The sequence below is a fragment of the Rutilus rutilus genome, assembly GCF_951802725.1.
Source record: "Rutilus rutilus genome assembly, chromosome: 8".
NCBI lineage: Eukaryota > Metazoa > Chordata > Actinopteri > Cypriniformes > Leuciscidae > Rutilus > Rutilus rutilus.
Window position 1 is genome coordinate 35,189,865 of NC_140222.1, and position 25,827 is coordinate 35,215,691.

Here is a 25,827-nt window from a genome sequence, read left to right on the forward strand (position 1 = left end):
GAAGAAGGGGATGGGGGTGCGATGTTTGCAGCTGTGACACTGTAGTGTGAAGGAGCTCACAAGCCGCTGCAGCATCAGCAGAGGGAGGAATACACAGTTATTGCAATAACATGCGAAAACTCCCTTGGCAGACGGGACAAAGAGAGAACAAAGGACAAAGAGAGAACGAGAAATACTGGGACCTGTAAGTAATGTTCTACATTTAAAAATGTTTTAAATATACAGCATTTAAAATGTTGAAGATGTTATTTTCTGATAAATTGCATGACAGCAACTTCCCATTGTTTAGCTTGTCTTGTCTCAATGCAAAATTGATCTGCGTCAGATATGATTGAATGAAAGAGGAACAAAAACTGGAAATAAATAGCCACTGTATGTGCTTAAACAATGCAAACTAGGATCAACAACATTTTAAGTATCTTCTAGGCATCACAAAAGTATGTTCTTGTAAATGGCTCCCCCTGGTGGAAACGTTCTCCTGACTTGGCTTTAGGGTTCTGGGGCCGTATTACAGAAACTTCCTAACCGCTAATATGATCTAAACTAAAATGACCATGGTATCTAATGTAAAGAAATTCATAAACTCATACATATAATCTCATTAAGATCAACAGTCTATATGTGATTTCATCAATGTTTAATATATGTCAACAGTGATTAGTAAAAAAAGAAGAAATGAGCCAAACTTGGTGTGAAGATTGGTGTGTTTACAGTACATTTATATCATGTCACATTAGAGCAAATCAAACATTGCAAAAAAAACAGAACTGGCAGCTGACAATAAACTTGCAATTCCAAACCTTAGTCATCAAGCTTTGTTCAGACACATCTAAAAAAAAAAAATTTCTTTAGTCTGAACAGCAAATAAAGCCAATGAAATCAGCTGTTAACAAAGCTATATCTATTGTTGTTGTTGTTTTCGATTGTTTTCTCCTTCAGATCAGATTTCAAGCAGTTTTTATCATCATTTGGAATGTGGCACATTTTCATGTGAATTATATGACATTCATTAGTGGTGAATAGAAGCCTATACTACTTTTGTAATTAGCAGGGCAGATTTCATAACCTGAAAAATGTTTCAGCAGTAAGTCCTAAAGATTGAAATTTAAAACCAAATCAGTGTTTGTGTACAGTGTGAACAAAGCCCAAAAAGCTCCTAATGGCACACACAATAAAACTATATTAAATATATCACACATACACATTAAATTCAGACAACAAAAATTTGTGTATAAACACACAAATACACACAAAATTCACACATACACTAAAAAAAGCTAGTACTACCGTACTAGCAATTTTATAAGTGCGAAAACATTTTCCCCCATTTTGTGTCCCCCCCATTTCTCAAACCAAAGTTACACCCTTGCTACTGTGTAATAGTAGCCTATGCTATTCATCAACTAAACATATCCTATTCAATGCAATCACAGTCTCTTTCATGGCCATCATTTGTAGTAGCCTATTCACAAACTGTTTGCTCAAGCATAGCGTTTTCTCTTCAGTTCACTGTGTAGCCTGCTCCCTCAACCATGTAGTTCAATTTTCCATATTGTATGTCATTATGTCAGTATCAGTATTTGCTTTCTACCATGCACAAATAAAAATGTCACTGAACTTTTGCTGTGTAATTGTAACAACGAGCACTCAAACACACCAAACCAACAATTACTTACAAACAAAAACTGATTTTGCACAAGTTCATTGAAATAAATTAAAGGAAGTCTCAAAATAATCATCTTTTGGTTATTACCTTTGATGGCCCATCAGGACAATTCATAATCAGTGGATTTGTAGCTTTCGTTGCTTTCTGGTTTCTTATTTTTCCATAAAAAGAAAGTCTTCCTGCAAAAGCCTATGTTTAATGCACATAGACTGTCCAGAAATGCTGGGTTTGAGTTTAATAACGGCCTCAGAGTGAATAAAATAAATATCTGAACACCCTTTGGAAATGGAAAGAAAAACAGAAGCATTGCTGATTTCATTTTTAATCCATTATAAGATTTTGTGCATTTTTGTGCAATGTGCATTAACACACCTGTGTTGTGTTTAAGAGACAGAAAACCACACTCAGAATAAGTTTGAGATTTGTTTCATGGGTGATGATCAAAATGTAACCGGTGACCCAGGACAGGCCGAGCATCAATGCCAGAGAGAAACTACTCAAAATCTTCTTCTTTAGAGGAGTTTTCCGTGAACTAAACAGCAACAGTGTTATTGACTAAATATATTCTCATAAACGCCTTTTGGTTGATAACTGATAGTGCTTTTCTGATCCCAAAGTAAACATACCTGTTTAAGTTAGGGTTGGTCCTGCAGATGTTGTGAGAGAAGTGCAGCAGTATTGCCATGTTTGAGAGCAGCATGAGCATTAATGGGAGCAAGAATCCCCAAAACATGGGTTTCCCCATACTGAACTTCTGTTTGTGGTCCAGTGAAGCCAGCCAGCAACTGCATCAAAGAAGAGTGACAAGTGAACGACTAAAATCCAGAGAGAACAATGTAAAAACACACAAATAAAGTAAAACAAATATTTTACATTTAACGGATTGGTTCACCCAAAAATGAAAATTCTGTCATTTACTCAGAACATTTACATCGTTCCAAACCCATAAGACTTTAGTTCATCTTTGAAACACAAATGATGATATTTTACTGAAATCTGTGAGCTTTCTGTCCCTCCGTTGACAGTTACGCAACTACCACTTTTACGCTTCAAAAAGTTCATAAAGAGATCATGAAACTAATCCACATGAATTGAGCAGTTCAGTCCAAATTTCCTGCAATGACTCGATCACTTTGAATTTAAGCTTTTATCCACATATAAACATTCATCACAGCCCGCATCAGTTATGGTATATGGAAGCCCAAGCATGCTTGCACACAGCATTGTTTGAGCTTCTGCAAGAACCAATGAGGTTCATTCTCGTGTTACACAGCACGTTTAAGCTTCTGCAAGAACCATTGCCATGGAGGGCCATGGCGTGCAGGGCAGAGGCAGAGACGCCTGTCCAGCATTGCTGTAAGCCTTGGCCATAATCATGAACTCAAACTTACAGGCCTTGAATGGGAGATGCGTATTACCCCACCAGATGGCTGCATTTTAAAGCCATAGCTGCATCGCAACGGCACGCTCCACTGGGGGGAGACCCACGTACCCCTTGGCCACCCAACCATCGAGAGTGTGGAGGAGGCTCCGGGGAAGAAAGGCACTGGAGTGGGATGCTGCTGTTCAGCATGCCCCACCCCAAGATACCAATCATCCAGTCTTGAGCGTTTGGGACACAGTGGAGGATTTCACTCGAGCCTGACGCTCTCAGCGACGCAAGCAAGGATGCTTGAGCTTCTGTTTATGTTCGCTGAACAATGTTCATATGTGAATAAAAGCCTAAATTCAATCTGTTCATCATATATAGTGATTAAATTTGGACTAAACTGCTCAAAGTGGTTGTTGCGTAGACTGTCAGTGGAGGGACATAAATATCTTAGATTTCATTAAAATTATCTTTGGGTTTTGAAGATGAACGAAAGTCTTATGGGTTTGGTACGATGTGAGGGTGAGTAAATGATGACAGAATTTTCCTTTTTGGGTGAAGTATCCTAAGGGCTGGATTCACAGGCAGGGTTTAGATTGAGCCAGGGTTAGGTCTTAAATCTAAAAAAAAATAATGGTGCCTTAAAAAAACAGTGTGCATCTTTAGACAAAACAATAGCACTGACATAAAACAGCTCAAACATGCATTTTAGTCTGGGACTAGGCGTAACCCTTGTTTGTGAGTCTGGGCATAAAAGTAATAGTTTTAAAAAATGGTAATATTTGATACTTACAACTCTTCTTGTCGATAACCTAAAGGATCTTTCACACTGTAGGTGGAACCCAATGAGATACCAACAATAACAGCAGGTAGAACTAAACAGAAAAAGATTTATTGACATTTAATGACATTATATATTGGATATATTATTTCATATTTAGGGTTTAGTCTTATGTTTGATTTTGCAGTTAATACCCAGGATGCAGGGGTGGGTGAAAGAAGAAAAAATGATTTACCAATATTCATAAAAATGTTGGTTGATAACAAGTATACACCTACCTTTCTTTCTTTCATTTTTGGAAAAGTGATTAAAAATGCTGAAAACCGTTTTAATTAAAATACAGTCATGTACACTGCAGTAAAGCTACTTGATCAATATAACTAAATCATTTGAAATACAGTTTTAAAATATCTTCTCACTGAGTCAATAGTGTTTTTTTTTTTTTTTTAATACAAGCAAGACTTCTTATTCGTATTTAGTTTAAGCAAGATTGTTTTTAGTTTAAGTGATTTCTGAAGCCTCTTCAACTTTGTAATCTTCAAAAACATACTGAAAACCTTTTGCCGATTATATATAGGCCTACATGAAACACGATGACTTTGTGTAAGAAAAATATTCATATTTAATCAAAATTCTAGCCTCCAGCCAAAAGCAGTTTAATTGCATCGAAAGCGCAGCTTACGACGACGTAAGTAGCATGGCGTACTGTAAATATCAGCAATGTCGCACTACTCCCATAAGTTGCGCTTTAGACTTAAGTCGAATCCACATGTTCGTTTGACTGGAAGCTTTTTTTGAGCTTCAAACTGATGGTTGCAATCCACTGCCATTATAAAGCTCAGAAGCATCAGGGTGTTTATTAATATAACTCCGATTGTATTCTGAAAGACGAAAATCATATACACCTAGGATGACTTGAGGGTGAGTAAATCATGGGGTAACTTTCATTTTAAAGTGAACTACTCCTTTAATAATAACTGAGGTACTTCCCTCACCGTTATCGCTTCTTCATGCTGGTAAGAAAACGTCACAGTGAGAGGGTCAATTCCACACAATCATACAGTACTTTAGATTTTTTTTTTTATGAAAATCCTGACCTTGGCAGTTAAGTCTTATCTGCACGGCTGCGCAATGTGTGCATTCTATTAGTGCCGCAGTTCACTCCGTCTTGCCCAGAAAAAGCACACAAGTTGTGAGAAATCAAGATTAACAAAAACGCAACATGAAATGCCTAGAAATTCCCCTAAAAAAAGTATCTGTGTGCTATTTTAACCGAGTTAAATATCTCTGGGAAGTCTCAAACTCGCACGTCGCCCAGTAGTGCCCAGAAGACCAACGGCTAAGGTCAGGATTTTTCTGCAAGTTTCTGGTTGTTGTTGTTTTTTTCCAAACCCTATAGTATACTCCCAGAACACTTGGAATATATGGCATGAGTCGCATGAGATCATCCTGTGATGCTTGGCATATTTTAAAAAGCTTGATGCTGGTTGCTATTCACTGCCATTGTATGGACGAGCACGAGCAGGACATTTTGTTTTTAATTCTCCTTTTGTGGTCACAAAAAGAATGAAGGGCATACGGCATTGGAACAACATCGGTGAGTAAATGATGAGAAATTATTCATTAAAGTTTGTGAGGAAAACTCAACAGAAAGCAATGCTTTCTTGACATTTAAAAAAAAAAAAGGATTTATTTTGCTGTGGCGCTAATGATTCAGCAGCAGAAAAGTGGCACAGGTAACACTGGCATAACCGCACTAAAATATTTGAATATTTATACCAGTTGATGCATTTACGCATATATCGTTTTAACCCATGCTGAAAACCAAGACGTTAGTCACAAACTACACAATACATTAGTGTTTTGTTCAATGTCCCCTACCCCATCCAATAGCCAGGGAAACCTTTGGAAACCATGGAGGTGTTCCAGACACTCCGTTGTTGAAGAGAAGGAACACATTAATGCCGTACAGAGTGTTCCAAGTGAACGTGGCCAACAGGAAGTACTGAAGCAGAGCTGTAAATGCTGTACAGGGACCCTCATCTGGGTAATTGTGATGGTCTGACTCAGGAACTATGTTCTGATCAGACAACTTTTCCCCACTCGGATGTTGGACAGGGTTGTTTATACCGAAGATGAAGAGAAGGTAGAAAACCGTCATGCTCATGCAGATGTTCACCATTAGCAGAGTAGGACTGCCTCCTCTTGACTTCCTGTGGCAAAGTGCATGAATATAAGTTATAAAAAGTTGCACCACTCAAATAGCTGTGGCTATGCTTAACAGTGTAAATTATAAGCCTTTACCTGGTTTTGATTTGGTACCCAGCTGTGACAGACAGACCCAGTACAGACAGAGCGCAGCCGGTGATGCTGATCCAATGCAAGGCTTCACAATACTGATAGTTGATATCAAATGTCTGCAGAAAATTACACTAAAATTCTAGTTGCAATGGACTTTAATTCACAGCATCATAGACTTTACACTCTTAAAAATAAAGGTTCTTTATTGGCATCTTTGGTTCATTTGCATTCCATGGAACATTTCCATTGCACAAAAGGTTTATAGTGGAGAACGGTTCTTCTGATTATTAAAAATGTTCTTTACACTAAGAAACAATTATTTTAGGAATTGTTCAGTTAAAGGCTATTTGGTGAAACAAATATTTATCTTCTATGGCATTGCTCTGAAAACCACCTTTATTTTTTAGAGTGTACTGACCCATTTAAGTCAAATATCAATGATATTTACATCCTTTTACAAATATATCTTACCATCAGAATGGCAAAGTTTGCATTTTTTATTTTTTTCCGATTACAGCTGCATACTACATGACCTGAGGGGTTCATTGTTTTGGAGCAGTTTTCTGGGCTCCAGTCATTTTTAGTGTAACTCCAAAACACACATGCAAAGTCGTTGAGGGATAGTGTGGAATCGACCTGAAAGTTCAACAATGTATTAATTCATGAACACTATACCTGTGCCGACCTCTGTCAATGTCACACTAAAAAAAAAAAATGGTTTAGAACTATATACTGAAAGGTTCTTTAAGGGAACCAACCCCCCCTTTTGGAACCTTTATTTTTAAGAATTTCATTATTAATAAGCTACAGCAAGGAACAAACCACAAAAGTGTGCCCAGAGGGAAGTGTGATGTTGGACTAGCTGCTCACCGATGGTGTGAATGCAAACTCAATGTCAACAAATCCAAGATTTTCTTGAAGGTTAGCAGATATTACTCTTCTCTTGGTATCCAGAGAAGGTTGAAAGCTTTTTGACTGAAAGAACTGATCACTATCATAGAGGACAAACCCAACATCTTTATCAAAATCTACAGAAAGAGTGACAAAGTTATTATAGTTAAAATATCACTTTCAACCGATAATTTCATGTGGAATAATCACAAAATACAACAAGGGGGAAAGTAGACCTTCACTGAACGTGGCTTTCATTTGAAGGTCAATGTTATGTTTGGAAATCTCAGCCTGTGTCGTATCCAGTTTTATTCTGTCAGGTAAAAAGGTATCACTTTGCCCTGAAGAAATGAAGATAAACATGACTGTTAGGAGCACTCTAACATTCCAAACCCTTACAAAAAAAAAAGTATAATTCAATTTTATTCAGTATACATAAGTAAAGTTCAAGTATATTTTTACTTTATGTGTAAGTATAATAATATACTAGGAGTATACTTGTAAGTGTACAATTTTAGTACTACTTGGGACTAAATTGACCCACTTTTTTAGTGCAGAAACAGTACTAAACTTTGAGTACACAACTAGTTTACAACTACATTTTTCATTTGTGCTGCAATTATACTACAAGTGAACTTGTAGGTACTGATAGTTCCCTCTCTGACGTTGTGTCGAAATACAGATACTAGGGGTCACTCTTGGGAGCCCCAAACACCTCTGATGTATTAAGAAAAGATCAATGAAATTGGCATGTGGAACCAGAGCAAACATCAGCGGTCTCTCTCAGCGTTTGCTGAGATAAGTGCAGGGAGTTCCCATCAGCTGCGTTCTGAAAGAGGCAATTTCCTTAATAAAAGAGTGAATTCCTCTAAAAGAGCTGTACAGCAGATCGCCTTTTTTTAAATATGCCGTTCCGTCCATGTCCTCCTGGGTGCAGACGATTTCTCTCTCACTCGGACGGCCACGAGTGATGTTTTCACTGTGTGGACCACGCTCATGATGCAGGGTTCGTATGGGTGCTTAAAATCCTTGAAAATGCTTGAATTTTGATGTTGTGTTGTCAAGGTTTGAAAAGTGCTTAAATTTTGGATAAAATGCTTGAAAATGTAACTGTATTTCTTTCACAACAAACACCCATCTGACTGAAGTTTGTTTATTAAATGGAGAAATAAAATGTAGCTCTTCAGATACAGAGCGATTTGCGCTACGCTGGCCAGAGCAAAAGTAGGCGGAGTTTTCATTTAGATTTCCGCGCTTGTTTGGATGTGCCTTTTTTTTTTTTTTTGGCCGCCCGGGTAATCGTCACAGAGTGCAGTGGCAAAAGTTGAACTATTTTTAACTTTGACCGCAGCCTGCGCGTGAGCTCACCCATTCTGCGCTCCACTTTGGTTTCTGGATGAGTTAGGCTGCTCGTCCACGGGTGAGCTTAATTTCTTAATCTGGGCTCATGAGGAAGATGAGTTATCAATCACAGCATCAGAGGGCGGGCTTATGCCTTCTGAGTTGAATGACTCGTCTGAACTTCCATCTTCGGGTGTCATAGTTCAGTCTGTGGCTGACATCGATTTGGCAGCCATGACTTCCTGGGCCGCCGCAAGCATCAGACTTGGGGCGAGCCTCACTCCCATGGGAGGGGGCGGGACATTTACATGGTCAGAAAAATAGCCATTTTCTCTTTCCCTGGGTCACACACACACGGTGTTCATGGCCCTTGTTTTTTTTTTACGATGGCCAAACATCGAATACTCGCACCAGAACCTTGGTGGATACGAACAGAACACTTGGCCTCCCCGCAATTTGTTGCAAGAGAGAAAGGTAAGTGTGAGAGAATCAATGAGGCGCAGCCCCCTCGACAGCGGATTCTGTGAGCAAAGTAGGTGTTTTTACACACCATTCACCACGAGTGCCAAGGGACGCAAAACCTCCCGACGTGGCAACCACTGCTCCCCCTCGCAACCCGCCTCACATGAAATGCGGTTCCATTGGTATCGCTAGTACAGAGTCTGGACGCATTGGCTAGCGCTTTCCAGCCCATCATGCTGGCTCATCAGAACAGTCCGGTTCGGCTGTTCTTTTCTTCAGGCACCCACACAGATACAGTGGTGTTCTTTCTACCTCTGTACGAGGCGAGTACGCTGCTGTCATTCGGGTGGAGATCGCTGTCCTTTTAGCGAAGGACATGACAGAGCTTGTCCCACCAGCCGAGAAGAAGGGTTTTACAGCCCTTACTTCATCGAACCCAAGAAAGGGGGGTGGGTTGAGACCAATCTTAGCTCTGCGAGTTCTGAATTACACTATGTACAAGCTCCCATTGATGATGCTCACACAGAAACACATGCTCTCATGTTTCAGACTCCAAGATTGGTTCGCAACGATAGACCTGAAGGACGTGTACTTGTCTCAATGTCTATCCTTGCTTGGCACAGACCATTTCTACAGTTCACCCTAGAGGGAGGGGCATACCAGTACAAAGTCTTCCCTTTCGGGTTGTCCCTGTCTCCTCGCATCTTCATGAAAGTCACAGAGGCTGCCCCTGCACCGTTAAGGTAAGTTAACCCTTACCATGGTATCTAATCCTAGCCCACTCATGAGGGTTGTTGTTTGCGCACAGGGACTTGATCCTTAAGCACCTACCCAACTAGGACTTCGGGTAAACTGGGAAAAGAGCAAGCTCTCCCCGGTGCAGAGCATCTCTTTTCTCTGTGTGAAGTTGGACTCAATCCCCATGACAGGACGTCTTTCACAAAACCTATTCAAGCACAAAACAGCGGTACCACTGAAATATTTTCAGAGGCTCCTGGGTCAAATGGCATCCTTGGCAGCAGTCATAAGAGACTTCTTATGAAAACATAAACATTTCTAAAATATTCAATATTTTTGACCAGCAGTGTACATAAATAAAAACACTGCATCATGACTAACTCTTTTGCTGCATTCACACCAGGTCAAGTCGACAACATTTGACCTTCTACTCAGAGCTCTTCGTGTCCTTAGATTTGTAATTATGCATCTCTATGGTAACACTATTAATGGCAAAATTAATATGCAGTGGCCTGGTGGTACAAGTTGGACCCTTGTAGAACTGCAATTGCGAGTGCTACAAGGACATGAACACTTTTTACAAGTCGGAATCTTGTCATTTTGACATGCCGTGAATGCACTTTTTTTCTTTAGAGTTCTGTTGTATATTTAAGCTTCAAACTTGCCTTTAAAAGAGGTTAATTGCACTTGTCGGATTGGAGTTTCCCCCTTCAGTGACAGCACTGCCATGTTCGGTTGCACCAGCAATGGATTTGACTTCTCACGCAGAGAGAGTTTCTGTAGAGTCTGTGTTAGTCTAAACAAACACAATTAAAAAGTCAGACAGCAGGTCAAAAAGAAAGTGCTTATGAATTTGGTTGAGATGGTTCTGTATGTCAGTGTCAGTGCAGTGAGTGTGAATTGTTTTGTTACTCATTTATTGCAGTTTGGTTGACGGAAAAGTACATCCCATGACTTGCACTCAGGAGCTGATTGACTATGGCGACTGCTGACACTGCAATATCCTGAAAAACAAACACAAAGAGTTTCTTAAAGCAACTCTGGTTTGTATAAGCACTGATGAGCCAAAACATTATGACTGGTTACAGGTGGAGCAAATATCGTTGATCATCTCCTATCAAGAGCACATATTAAGGTCTGGGTAGATTAGATAAGCAAACAATAACAATTCTTGTAATCAACATGTTTGATGCATGAGAAATGGGCAGGAATAAAGATCTGATCGAATTTGATAAGGTCCTAATTGTTATGGCAAGGCAACTGGGTCCAAGTATCTCTGAAATGGCAAAGCTTGTGGGTTGCGAAGGATTACAAATTTAAGAATCAGTTTCAGATATGCTTCCTTACATAACATCATGGTGAATAATATTATATTTAGCTTTTAAGGTTAAGATGATGATATCACACGAATGATTCTGCTCAGCAAAGTTGCAATTCCTGTTTTCTCCATTGTCACCTTTTGTTCTGCAAATAACTTTCGGAGCCCCTGGCCCAGACGTTGAATCGTTAGGCTGATTGGATTAGCAATACAATAGAGTGTTGCAATTGGGTCTGTTTCTCTTGAGCAAGCCAGATAACCTGCCAAACTGTTTTTTCACTTGATAGAATCAAATCATCACTACCTTTGTATGCTTTGTTCAGAGTCTCCGCCTCTATGTAATCCCTCCCCCTTGGAATGTATATAACTACAATGCATACTGTATTAGATTTAGATTGTTGGATGACTGCAGCAACGCTCAGCGAAGTCCTCAATGAAGAATAACTTCTGCTTGAACGATATCCCAACATCTCCTGGTCTTGCTTCGATGAAGGAATAAAGTTTCCAACAATTTGGTGCCGTGAGCCGGATGGAGAAAAAGGAAACTCAACAAAGAATTAACTTTTCTTAATTAAAAAAAAGAATGAAACTTCAAGCTCAAAGATCTGAATCTTGAAATTTCAAGCACAAAGAATCTCAAAGACTGAACTTTTCCAGACAGAATCTTTCTCTACAAACAAAAGATTTGGTGAGTTTCACTACATTCAAAGAACCGTTGCAAACCAGTACAAATTTGTTTTTCCTCTGCGCCGTTAGAAGAAGTTAACAAACAGCTGTAGAGTTTGGTTAACTAAAGATATCCTCTAAAGTTTGCTTTTAGAGATGAAAGATATCCTCTGCCAGGCAGGGAAGATTAGCATTACATGTTAATATTGTTTATCCTCTGCGTTGCCAGGGAAGTGTTCATCCTCTGTTTTATCAGGGAAGTTGTTTAATCCTCTTGCTAGAGAAGGTTTATCCTCTGTAAAGCTAGGGAAGATTAGCATCATGTGCTAATAAGATTGTACCCTCTGTTGTAGACAGTAGAGAGAAGTTTTAGTGTTTTTGATTGTGAGGTAAACTCATAAAATGCTTAGAAGGAATGCTAGGCTGATTCCAACAACTAAGAAAGGTTGTCTTGAACTCACTGTCTGTCCATAAAGGAGTCACAAGTCATTGTTAGGACAGCACATGGACTCCATAGTGACTGAGTCAGTCAGATTGAATTTGACAAAGAAATCTGGCATTCACCCAGAAAAAGTATGGTCAATTGAAGATTGTAAAAAGATACCAGGAGAAAGTATTCGCAAGAACAATGTGAAAGCCATTATCGGTTGTCACAGAGAATTTAGCTTATCCATTGCACAAGAACAAGCTCAGTGTATTGCTAAGTTAAAAGAACAGAACAAACAACTGCACACTCAAGTGTCCTGTCTCAAGAAAAAGGTGGGCCATAACAAGGCCTCAACCAAATGTGACTCAGAAAACCAACAGTCAGATGAAACTTATCCTGACTTACAGTTTTTCTATAGTATAGAGAACAATGTCAATGCAGATGTAAATGCAGATTAAGTGTGTGGAGCTAGACAAAAGCCTCAGGGAAAAGGTGTTGATACAATTCCATCTGCAACCCCCATACTGCAGCTACAAGCAGTCAACACAGCTTTATGTCCTAAAGATATAGAGAGACTATCCCAGAGTTTACCCTCAGCACGCACACATTTTTCTGAATTTAAAAGAGCATTGATCAGCAAAATGCATCTCTATGGCATGTCGTTGGCAGAAGTCACCCAGCTAGTATCACAGATCTTGACTGAATCAGAATTCAGTGATTTTGAAAGTGCTGTAAACAATTCTGAGTTTCAAAATGCCAGAAAAGATGAATTGAGAGAGGGAGTTCTGAGAGTGTTAAAGAACATTGTTGGACCAAAAGTGGACTGGTCAAAGATCACTAGTTGTGTACAGAAGAAGGGTGAAACTGTATGCGAGTACACAGAAAGATTTTGCCAGACCGCTGCAGCACACAGTGGGATTGCTGACACTTCAGAGAAGGTGCTAGATGATAATGGTCCCCTAGTTCGCGCATGGTTTGATGGTCTTTTGTCAGAACATAAAAATGCATTGCCTTATTTAGAATTAACATGGTCCAATAGAACCCTGCAAAGCAACTTGGACAGTTTAGCTACTTGGGAAAGAGACTCTGATGTCAAGGCAAGAGTAAAAATTGCAGCAGCATCCTTTAAGGTCAACACAAAGAATCAACAGAAACGCAAATGTCCTAAGAGAGAAGGCAGCTGTAATTACTGTGGTAAACTTGGGCATTGGATGAAAGAGTGTAGGAAAAACAAAAAGAACTTTAAAGAAGTTAATAAGGTTACTCAGCTTCTGCTCAGCCTGCTTGCTACTCTGAAGCAGCCCCTCCCCTCGTCATTAAACTTGTGGGGCAACTTGATAAGGTGTTAACCATTTGGGCTGTGAGTGCATAATTTCCCCAGAAACAACAACAAAGGTGAAAGACTGATTTTTGTTGAATAGAACAAAAGGAAAGTGACTGTCTCAGCCTTCCTTTGGGGGACCCTGGTTAAGTAGACTCACAGCCTCAAATGTTATGCCACAGAATATTCCAGTCAGACACCCATCCTCTGTTATGATGTCTACTATGACTGATGTTTCACTGGAGAATGGAAATGTGCCAATTTTCTCACACACTGTACAGTGTGCACACCCCCCATAGGGATAGGATAGGACACGGACCAGTGAGGAGCCCAGGGAAGAACCGAATGCAACAGGCTTCACCCTGCGGTGAAGACTCCCTCATAGGCCTTCCCAACCACTAGTCCATCCTCACCTCACTGTTCCTTTTAGGTGTCTCAGGAATTAAGAAATAGGGAAAGAAGGAACAACAATAGCAGACTCAGAAAAGGATACAACCCTAGTGTTTGAACAAATACTGCTCTGTCGTGTTTTGTTTTCTTTCTTCCTCTGTGCAGATACCGCTTGATGGCTGTCCCGAGACCCATATGCACCGACCTCCTCACCTGCATATGAAGCCACAACCTCAAGAAAACAACTAGACCCACTGCCGAGCCAACCAACACAGAAGAAAAAAAATACACAACGCAGAGACTCACCTACGGGAACTTCAGTCATCCATCAGAGAACTTGAACAAAATACAACAAGACATTCTTGATCTTTCAACAAAATTACACCAGATGACTGACGATAACGTTTCATGGTTCGAAAACCTGTTAGTATCAAGTGTGTCAACCAACAAATGACTCCCGTCCAGCACAAGGAAATAACAGTTCCAACCAGAAAAGACCATTACTCGTAAGGACTTCACAGACCCTAATTGCATGTTTGTTTCTGTGTGCAATTACAGAAAATCAACACGGAACATGTGCTATGTGCCTGTAACGATCACAAGTTACAAGAATGAACTTTTAAAGGGATACTCCACTTTTTTAGGAAATAGGCTAATTTTACAACTCCCCCAGAGTTTTACCATTTTCGAATCCATTCAGCCGATCTCCGGGTCTGGGGGGTCCCACTTTTAGCATAGCTTAGCATAATGAATTGAACCGGACAAGACCATTAGCATCTCTCTCAAAAAAATGAACAAAGAGTTTCGATATTTTTCCTATTTAAAACTTGACTCTTCTGTAGTTACATCGTGTACTAAGACCGACGGAAAATGAAAAGTTGCGAATTTCTAGGCTGATATGGCTAGGAACTATACTCTCATTCCTGCGTAATAATCAAGAAACTTTGCATGTGCCGCCTGATAATAGGCTACTGAGCTGGGGACTATTATCAGGTGCTGCGTCATATCATTACGCCTGCTTCACCCATGGTACTGCAAGTCAACTGTTTAACTCTGGGGGAGTTGTAAAATGAGCCTATTTCCAAAAAAATTGGAGTATCCCTTTAAGTGTCTAAATTTGTATTTTGTGAGAGTTTTTTTTAAGAACTCTCAAACGGGGGACTGAAGGATTACAAATGTAAGAATCTATTTCAGATATGCTTCCTTACATAACATCATGGTGAATAATATTGTATTTAGCTTTTAAGGTTAAGATGATGATAATCACACGAATGATTCCGCTCAGCAAAGTTGCAATTCCTATTTTCTCCATTGTCACCTTTTGTTCTGCAAATGGCTTTCGGAGCCCCTGGCCCAGATGTTGAATCGTTAGGCTGATTGGATTAGCAATGCAATAGAGTGTTATGCTGATTGGGTCTGTTTCTCTTGAGCAAGCCAGATAACCTGCCAAACTGTTTTTTCACTTGATAGAATCAAATCATCACTACCTTTGTATGCTTTGTTCAGAGTCTCCGCCTCTATGTAATCCCTCCCCCTTGGAATGTATATAACTACAATGCATACTGTATTAGATTTAGATTGTTGGATGACTGCAGCAACGCTCAGCAAAGTCCTCAATAAAGAATAACTTCTGCTTGAACGATATCCCAACATCTCCTGGCCTTGCTTCGATGAAGGAATAAAGTTTCCAACAGTTGCTCACGGTCAGCAGTGGTGAGAATTTACCAACAGTGGTCCGAGATGTGATAAACCACAAACCGACAACAGGGTGTTGGGCACTCAAGGATGGCTACAAAACACTGTGCATCACACTCGCTGCGTAGCTCAGATCAGAGTGTCTATGTCAGAGTGCCCTGTCCACTATCGAAAGAGTCTACAATGAGCACTTGAGCGCCGAAACTGGATCTTGGAGCAGTGGAAGAAGGTCAGATGGTCCAATGAGTCCCTTTTTTTTACATAATAAAATGATAATGTAAAAAATTACAGGTAATGACACCAGGATGCACTGTGAGACAACGACAAGCTGGTGGAGGGAGTGTGATTCTCAGGAAAATGTTCTGCTGGGAAACCCTGGGTTTGGCCATTCATATTTAATACGTGCCACCTACCGAAACACTGTTGCAGACCAGGTCCACCCCTTCATGACAGTGGAGTTCCCTGGTGGAAGTGGCCTCTTTCAGCAGAATAATACACTCTGCCACACTGCACACATTGTTCAGGAATGGTTTGAGGAACATGATGAAGAGTTCAAGGTGTTACCCTGGCCTTCAAAATCCTCAAATCTTAATCCAATTGAGCATGTGTGGGATGTGCTGGACCAACAAGTTCGATCCACCTCACAACATACAGGACTCGAATGATCTGCTGCTAATGTCTTGGTGCCAGATACCAAAGGACACCTTCAGGGGTCTTGTAGAATCCATGCCTCGGTGGGTCGGCGCTGTTTTGGCAGCACGCGGAGGGACCAACAGCAGATTAGGCATGTGGTCATAATTTTTTTGCTCATCTGTGTGCAGTAGTATTATAAACATGTTTGGTTCTATGAGGGAGATGGGTGTGATTTATCTCAATATGAGTGCTGAGTAGAAAAACCTTAGCAAAGGAGTGCAAAAAATGTGCTTGAATGGTTGCATACGCAAAATCTAAAACTGGACCTGCACAGTCGATTATGTATAATAGTGTTTTGTGGTGTATCTGGAGTAGTCAAATTAGTATATCTGTCTATTTCATGTGAAGTTTGGAAAATTCGGCACTGATATGCAATGTTTACACTGCATATGGAAATTGTCAAGTACAAATTGTCTTGCTATATTGTTACTCTAAAAATTAACATTTAAAAATGTACTCTTATAATGATAATACAATGAATATGTAATATATAATTATTTTGATAAAAATATTAATAATGATAATAATAAAACATTATAAACATTTATATATGAATAAGAAGTAACAAGAAATGTTTATTGAGCATCAAATCAGCATATCAGAATGATTTCTGAAGGATCATGTGACACTGAAGACTAGAGTAATGATGCTGAAAATTCAGCTTTGATCACAGGAATAAATAATCAGTTATTTTAATTTCTAATAATATTTTGCAATATTTTACATGAAATAAATGCAGCCTTGGTGAGCTTAAGAGACTTCTTACAAAAACATAAAAAAGGGTAATGTTTCTAAACAGGTGAACACACACACACAGTTTAAATGGAGAAAATCTGGAAATGTCCCTCATGACAGGAGACTTTACATTTTTCAATCTGTTTAAGGCTTAATAAGTACCGTGCTTTGTGCAGTTTCATTACGGGAGAGCAGGATGTTGGTTATTTTTACAGCATTTGTGATGTTGTGGGCTGTTAGCCGTTCCGGTATGGATGTGAGGATCTGGGTACTGGAGGCTAATTTGAGGACATTGGCTTGAGTAGCTCCAGAAAGCTTCATAAAAAATAAATAAAAAATTTATGCAATCATGCAAGCTTTTCTGTTTTCATCTGGGTAAAATTCATGTTTTATATGACTATATATTACAATCATTAGACATTGATTACTTACATCATTATTAATGGTGTCCAGGGTCAAACCACAATCTAGAGTGTTTGGAGGATCAAATAAGTGAGTAGATCTATTACAGAGAGCCGAAGCTCTGGGGAATCCAGCTGAAAAACATTCATGTTAAATGAAGAGATATTTAAAGTAGAGAGTATATTGTAAATACAGAAAGGTAGACTGAAATACCATTTGGTGTATTTGATGGACATCGCTCAACTGAGGAAGCAAACTGGCCTAAGACTGTTTTTGGAAAGGTGAATTCACTGGTTTGTGTGCAGGGGTTATGTTTAGGGCAGAAATTTGCTGTACAAAAAAAAAAAAGAGAGAGAACACGGTCAGTAACATTGAGAACTTCAGCAAGATTATTCAGTCTACATATCATGCAATATTTTAAATGGGTTTTACAGATGTTGCAGGTAGTTCCAGTCCAATCGTCTGGGCAGAGGCAAACCCCGTTTAGTAAGGTACCCTTGTTTTCACACACAAGATTGGGTTTGGTCATTGTTGTGTTCAGGGGTGCTGTAGTGTTGGATCTCTGGGTTGTTGTCTGGAGTGTAGAGGGGCCGAATGTTGAGGTGCTGGTGTTCAGGGGTGCTGTAGTGGTGGATCTCTGGGTTGTTGTCTGGAGTGTAAAGGTGCCGAATGTTGAGGTGCTGGTGTTCAGGGGTGCTGTAGTGGTGGATCTCTGGGTTGTTGTCTGGAGTGTAAAGGTGCCGAATGTTGAGGTGCTGGTGTTCAGGGGTGCTGTAGTGGTGGATCTCTGGGTTGTTGTCTGGAGTGTAAAGGTGCCGAATGTTGAGGTGCTGGTGTTCAGGGGTGCTGTAGTGGTGGATCTCTGGGTTGTTGTCTGGAGTGTAAAGGTGCCGAATGTTGAGGTGCTGGTGCTCAGGGGTGCTGTAGTGGTGGATCTCTGGGTTGTTGTCTGGAGTGTAAAGGTGCCGAATGTTGAGGTGCTGGTGTTCAGGGGTGCTGTAGTGGTGGATCTCTGGGTTGTTGTCTGGAGTGTAAAGGTGCCGAATGTTGAGGTGCTGGTGTTCAGGGGTGCTGTAGTGGTGGATCTCTGGGTTGTTGTCTGGAGTGTTAAGGTGCCGAATGTTGAGGTGCTGGTGCTCAGGGGTGCTGTAGTGGTGGATCTCTGGGTTGTTGTCTGGAGTGTAAAGGTGCCGAATGTTGAGGTGCTGGTGTTCAGGGGTGCTGTAGTGTTGGATCTCTGGGTTGTTGTCTGGAGTGTAAAGGTGCCGAATGTTGAGGTGCTGGTGTTCAGGGGTGCTGTAGTGTTGGATCTCTGGGTTGTTGTCTGGAGTGTAAAGGTGCCGAATGTTGAGGTGTTGATGTTTATAGAGTCGGTCGAATTGTTTTGACACCAAGTCTGTTCAAAAACAGCTGTTTACAGAGACAAACATTAGACAAAAGGTATCTGTCAGGTTGCAGGTTTTATCTGTCTCTTCTCCTTCAATTGTTTTTAGTTTTTCATGTGTCGGCCGCACGCAGCTGATCGGGCTTTGTAATAAATGCCAACGTGCACGCGCAAACAGCTGTTTCTCATTCTTTTCTTATGTGTTCCTATTTCTACCCCTCAGTTTTTCTCTTTCATTGCCAGTGTGTTTTGTCTATTTGACTACATGTTTGTCTTATTTTTGTTTTTTGTTCTTTTGTTTATTCAGCCCGGCTTTCTTCTATGCCAGTGATTCTCTCTACCTCTGGCTAGTGACTTGCTCCGATGGATTATTCCTGTCTGCGTTTTAACATGTGTCAAGTGATCGTCTGCCTGGGTCTGAACCTCTGCCTGTTCTTATGGACTGTATAAACTGGCTGCCAGTTCGGATTTGGATTTTCCCCTGTTCCTGCTGAGTCTTACCTGAGGGACGTGCTCATCTTTTTGCCTCCTGACCTCTTCATCTGTTATCTAGTCACCCGTATGGACTTTGATCTTTTGCTGGGACATTGATTGACTGTTATAAATCAATACATTTTTAGTCACATTTTAGTCCTTTTCCTTGAGATCCCTGACAGTATCAACCTGTGATCACTTGCCTTTACAGAACCAAAGTCCCTGTATAAATCTGGTCCAGCTTGCCAACTTATTCCAAGAACCACAAATTAAGACAGGAAAAAAATCAGCCTAACTAACCTGAAAAGCAACCAATCTCAGTTTGTTTTGATTTCTAAGTGCCATTTAGGCACTTTAGGCAGGTTGAAAAACCTAATTTAAATAACATCAAATATTAGCAGAAATGTGTAGTCTCAAACAAAACTTTAGTTAAAACCAGTGGCTGCTGGTCTTTCAAAGAGGTGAAGCTCATTTTCGGCCTACATCATAAAAATTGTCCATTTATTTATACGTAAAGTCTACGTTCCTTTTCAAGAAAATGCTCTGTGACCCTGTTGTACCAACTTGGTGTCTTTTCCAGTGACTTGACCAGTGTCCTCTCAATGGCCAGCAGAGTTCCATTTAATTGTATAAATGTAATAATATAATAAAGGTATAAATAATAATATAATAAAGTAGAATAATAATAATAATAATAATAATATATATATTTTTAATTATTTTAATAATTATTTATTAGTTATTACTAATAATAATAATATAAAAAATATAATAAGTAATAATATAATAAAGGTATAAATGTAGGGTCCGTGTACTTTTTCGTTCATTCATTACTCTATTTCGGAATGAAAGATGAAATTTAAAAAAGGGTGCAGCTTGGTTTTTTGTTTAAAAGAAAAAAAAGCAGAAAAAAAAAAAGGAGAAATAGCTGTATTTTGTTTTCCAAATGTATTGTTGTCATCAAATAATAGTATTAGAAATTTGGATGACATTTCCGATCGTTTTTTAATTTGTAATATTTATTTGTACGTTTATTGTATTTCATTTGACTGATCCTATCTTTACCCGGAAGTAAATTACACCGTCGTGCGAAGTCATAGATATATACAATAGATGTCGCCTTGGCTACGGCAGTTCATTGGAACGAATGTGTTATATATATATATATACCGTAAATCCTCTAATAAAGGCCCGGGCCTTTATTTTACTCAAGCGCATCGCGGCCCAGGCCTTTATTGGAAGGAGGCCATAATTAGAGACAGGCCTTTATTTGTATTTGAGCAAAACGGACTACCAGTAGAATGAATAAAAAAGAGATTTTGTGTCTATTTTAACCTATAAAATACTAGGTTAATTGATTGAAAACGTACAGTTAGTTACCATATAACATTATGGTATGCATACAGAACATTAACAACAAATAAATATAATATAAATAATATTTTTTGTGAAAAGCAATGATTCATTTTGAAACAGTATTTGTTCCAGCAGTAGTAACGTTAGCTCCACAACAGCACGCATCTGTGCATTCATTGATTTCATTCATTCATTCACACACTAGAAACGCGTGTCTTTTTGCGTGTAACTTACAGACACTATTGCGATTAGAACAAAGCAAATAGAACTGACCTATTTCTCAGCTGGATCCGTTGCTCCTCGAAATAATACTTCCAAGCACTTCTGAGGTAAATTTTCCAGGATTATTATAGATAGATGTGTGTTATCCAGCTGATTGTGGGTGCTCAGGTTTGCGTGGATCGCCTCAGATTATTTGCGTTTGAATAACGCACGCTCTCCGTAATTAAGAGATCAAAGTCAACAGAGTATTTTGAAACTCGTTTGCACTTAAGAAAAAAAAGCGAGCCTATCGCGCCAGTGCGATTGTCGATCCCAGGGGGTTAAAAAATAGATTTTCGCCAAAAATCCTCTTTGGCTCCGCAGCTGCCATGGTAAACAACATTAGCCTACCGGTGACTGAATTCTGACGTGCGAGTCAAGAGCGAAGTGATTGACATGACCAGGCTACCATAGCTATGGCTTGGATTCATTAGCAAACATTGCCCCCCTGTGGTATTTGCATGTTACTATCACAAGCATAATGTTGTGGCCTGCCCAGAAAAACGTTGTATCTAATAATAGCCCCGGCCACTATTAGAGACCGGCCTTTATTTACCTCCGCCAACAGCGAGACCGGCCAATGTTAGAGACCCGGCCACTAATGGAATACAGGCCACTATTAGAGGATTTACGGTATATATATATATATATATATATAAAATATGCAAAACTTGGCCACTAAATAGGGCACAACATTCAGCATTCAATCAAATATTCTAAAAGATGTATTATTAATAATAATGTTATTTCAACATAATATCTCGTTATTTCGACATAATATGTGTGCGTGCAACAAGCAAGATGTGCATTTGTAAATCCGGTGACACGTGTTTTGATTTTTATTAATAAACTAGTGTTTTCTGTCAGTGTCGGCTGCAAAGATGAAGTTGCCTATCACCATATTCGTAGTGAACGCGCCTATAGAGAGAAATGCACATAATGGATTACATAATCAGAGAGTAGCCTTTTTCTTTTCGTTTTGAATTATTTCGTTTAAAGACATTTCAAGCTTTGTGTATTTGATGTATTTCTCATGTCTGTGTGAGGCATACACTGAGTTTCGTTAAGTTAGGATGAGATGCGCTCCAGTTCACGTGCACTAGGCCGCGCGGGCGCCTCCATGATTATATTGTCTGTTATATCTGCTTCTTATTTATTAAATCCAGGCAATTGGTTGATGAAAAATTGATTAAAGTTAAGATACAATTTATACAAATAGAAATTCACTTTAAAGAAAGGCTTTCTACAAAACAAAACTTAATGAAGTGGTCAAAATCATGTCTGACCCACTCCATGTCTCTCCATATATTGCACATCCTATCTTACTCGTGCTGTTCACTTTTCATAAATCAACATAAATGGAAAAAAGATAACATTATAATATTTTAACAAATATGAAACTAAATGTGCTTATTTAATGGCTACAACTGTATAGTAGGCCTACAGACTCTCTATTTGTTCAAATATATATAAGTAGCGATAGTTCATTCTAAGTTTACTCAAGTGGAAGAATGTGGCTAATAAACTTAGGCCTACTAGCACTATGCATTATATTTTGAAAAAGGAGATTATCTTAATATTAAAACCTTAATTTTTCTCTGGACTCAGTGATAAATACATGTCTGACCATTGGAACGAACCAAAAAAACTAGAAAATCGCATTCATGATGATTTATGGTGATTTTATTTCCGTTAGACCTTTGCCTACATTGACGCTGATGCATTATTAAAAGAACAGGGGCTCCCCTGTTCCAAGATGGCGGCTCCCTATGACGCATTCGTTCCAATGAACTGCCGTACCCAAGGCGACATTCTAAGCCGTTTCTCAATGTCAAGGAAGGATCCTCGGAAGCCAGAATTTCGAGGATGCTACGTCATCGACATCCGTCTAAGGACTGTTCCAATGTCGAGGATCCTCGGAATTTCAACCAAGGACTGAATCCTTCGTTCGAAAAATAGCCCATATACAGGAAAGGGTGCATATGTGTAGCCTTCGCGCTCTTCGCGCTCTCAAATCACCCACAATCCTATGCGCGCAGCTTTGCTATCTTGTTCAAAAAATTCAACATGTCGGACGTTAACGGAGTCGGAGCGTTAACGGGGCAATATGCTTTCAAATGTAAGTGTAAATGTAAAATAATTAAATCCATTATGTTATGGGTCAAATTGACCCGCACTGTTTAAACACACTTGACAGTCAAAGAATCAATATGATTAAAAAGGAGTTTATTGATTTAAAAATGATTATATTGCCTGAGTGAACAGAACTGCGTCCATAGCAACGCTCCGTTTTTAATTTTCACTGACGTAATGACGCAATGACGTGCGCTTGCTAGCCTGTTCCAGAGCCGTTGAAAAACGTGTTCTCCGAATGCTAAAGAGGAGCCTTGCCTAGCCTCTGAAGGAAGTGACTTGGAAGGACCAGTCCTGCCAAGGAAGTATCCTTGACATTGAGAAACACCTCTAGTGTATATATCTATGGCTTCGCACGACGGTGTAATTTACTTCCGGGTAAAGATAGGATCAGTCAAATTAAGTACAATAAACGTACAAATAAATATTACAAATTAAAAAACGATCGGAAATGTCGTCCAATTTTCTAATACTATTATTTGATGACAACAATACATTTGGAAAATAAAATACAGCTATTTCTGCTTTTTTTCCTTTTAAACAAAAAACCATGCTGCACCCTTTTTTAAATTTCATCTTTCACTCTGAAATAGAATAATGAATGAACGAAAAAGTACACGGACCATGTAAAATTGTGTCAAATGTATTATGAAAATTGGCTAGCAATTTCGACAAGCAAATATCAAGAAATAGGTTGCAGCAGTTTGTCTTTCAACTACATTTGAAAAATCCGCGATGGGACTGAGCTCGAACAGCTTCAGCATCAGCGACTTTTTATTGTATGAAATCGCTGTCAATCAAAAGGAGACGCAGCCTTTCGACAGACCCTCCAATCATCACGCAGAAGCCCGGAGTCCAGGCCAGCCCACTCCTCATTCACCGCCACAGACGCTGAGAGTTCGTGGGCGGGACATAATCGCAGCATTTATCCAATGACCGTCTAGTTTCGAAGCACTGGAAAAAAAAACTGTTCAAAGCAGCCCAATAGGGGTTATGCGGAAAATACTTCCGGGTTCTACAAAACGGGTATAACTACTTCCGGTCGTCAGCTACTGAGGTAAACACAGCGTAGGAATGGCGACCTTTTATAGCCGGTGTTTACAGGAGCTACCCATTCTATCCATTCCAGATGTACATCGTATTGCCAAACGGACGTCCAGAGCCCCGAGTACTTCGGTAGATAAAGGATTTAAGTTTTTACGCCTCCTCATTTATTCATGATTATGAAGGTATGTAAGTTAGTATATGTAGCTTTTGCTAATGGCACCCGATGTAGAGTTAGCCAACTATCAGTAAGTTAGTTTAGACTTGTATGCTATCATAGTAGTTTAACCTTTTATATTTGCTTGCAGACGATTAAAACAATCAAATGAAGACTGCATTTTATTTTTTTTATAAAATTTTATTTTCTGATACTTAAGCATTCGTGACATTTTTATTAAAACAGAAATAAGAATTGTATTCTAAAAAAAGCGCAAAATAAGTTACCTCAGAGATAACCTACCGCTGCAGATGCGTATGGTAATGCAAACCGGAAATGTTTATACCCGTTTTCCGGGTCGAACGTTGGGCGTTCCGCAGCGCATAAAGCCTGTTTTATGCTTCTGCGTCGAACTGCCGCCGTAGCTACGTCGTAGGCTGTGTGTAGCGCGCGTACCCTTCGGCGTACCCTGACGTGCACCTCTCCAAAAATGTAACAACGCGTCAATTCTACGCGGACACAAGCGCTGTGATTGGTCTGCCAGAACCCCTCCCTCGGGGTTTCACACGCTCCTTAGGTACGCGTCAACGCGGACAACGACACAGAAGTATAAATTAAAACCAACACGTTGCCTACGGCGTATATGCTCCGGCGTAGGTCCGACGCAGAAGTATAATGAGGCCTTAACCCCTATTGAAGTCAATGGACGCTGGGCTTCAACAGGCAAATGCACTGTGATGCGACGGGAATGTACGAGAAGGAAATCGAGTCAGCCGAACTGCTATATGTAGCTGATTCTGAACGAACTCGTCTTTGAGATGAACGTTTTCTAATTCAATTTTAGTCAATAAAATGTTAACACAATAGTACATATTTGACCATTAATTATTTTACATTATAGGGGAAGCCGAGCTTCCCTTGCAGTCTTAAAGAAATCCCCACTGGTTAAAACATCAAAATTAAGTAAAAAAACTATTTGATATGACTTGAATACATTGGACGAGCAATAAAAGTAATTGATATGGGTCAGACCAGAAATAGCTCTTATAACAACTGTGAATGTTCATTTTTGCACCGTATACACCGTGTCAGTAAGATTTTTAATGTTTTTAAAAGTAGTATCTTCTGCTCACCAAGGCTGCATTTATTTGATTAAAAATACAAACAAAAACAGTAATGTTGTGGAATATTATTCCAATTTAAAACAGCGGTTTTCTATGTGAATATACAGTAAGGTGTAATTTATTCCTGTGATCAAAGCTGAATTTTCAGCATCATTACTCCAGGCTTCAGTGTCACATGATCCTTCAGAAATCATTCTAATATGATGATTTGATGCTCAAGAAACATTTATGATTATTATTAATGTTGAAAACAGTTAATTACATTTTTATTTCATGATGCTATGATGAATAGAAAGTTCAAAAGAACAGTAAAGAACCTTACCTGCAGTAAAGATTAAGAGCAGAAAGTGGTCCATTACACACGATAAACATAAAACTAACTACTAATATGAACTCTTGTTACTGTCTGGTTTATAAAGGGCTGGATCTTTCCTGCAGTGGGAAGTCCATCAGTCATGGAAATAACCATCATTTCCATCATTTGCATTACAGACAGAGCTAAATGAGGCAGGAAAACAGTGCTAAACAATAACAGTATATTACATATTATTCTGTGTTATTCACACAGGCACAGCATATATATTTCTTACCTTACCTGTATCCTACCTCAATAACCAGATAAAACATGAACACAAGGACATTGTACCAAACATTTTCTTATGCAAGACATGTAGACGTAATAAAAGTCCTTATCTCTA

The 25,827-nt window shown here is 39.4% G+C and overlaps 1 protein-coding gene across 1 annotated transcript; it reads right to left on the reverse strand.

The window, feature by feature from the left end:
* Positions 1–323: 323 nt before the first annotated feature.
* LOC311295327 (adhesion G-protein coupled receptor G7-like) lies at positions 324–25,571 on the reverse strand. Its single transcript, XM_084416648.1, has 16 exons — positions 25,452–25,571; positions 17,629–18,606; positions 17,410–17,526; positions 17,227–17,330; positions 16,957–17,109; positions 10,462–10,553; positions 10,215–10,345; positions 7,245–7,349; positions 6,988–7,145; positions 6,589–6,753; positions 6,121–6,233; positions 5,698–6,029; positions 3,829–3,910; positions 2,293–2,451; positions 2,039–2,198; positions 324–1,943 (listed from the first exon to the last, which is right to left on the reverse strand). Exons 1-16 carry the CDS (start codon positions 25,483–25,485, stop codon positions 1,767–1,769), a joined length of 3,060 nt encoding a protein of 1,019 aa, XP_084272774.1. The 5' UTR covers positions 25,486–25,571; the 3' UTR covers positions 324–1,766.
* Positions 25,572–25,827: the final 256 nt, after the last annotated feature.

Coding starts and splice junctions, on each gene's coding strand:
- LOC311295327 (XM_084416648.1), bottom strand. CDS start 25,485: ATGGACCACTTTCTGCTCTTAATCTTTACTGCAG. Junction 10,346..10,461: donor AACCAAACTGCAATAAATGA/GTAACAAAACAA, acceptor GTGTTTGTTTAG/ACTAACACAGACTCTACAGA. Junction 2,452..3,828: donor GGTTATCGACAAGAAGAGTT/GTAAGTATCAAA, acceptor TCTTTGATGCAG/TTGCTGGCTGGCTTCACTGG.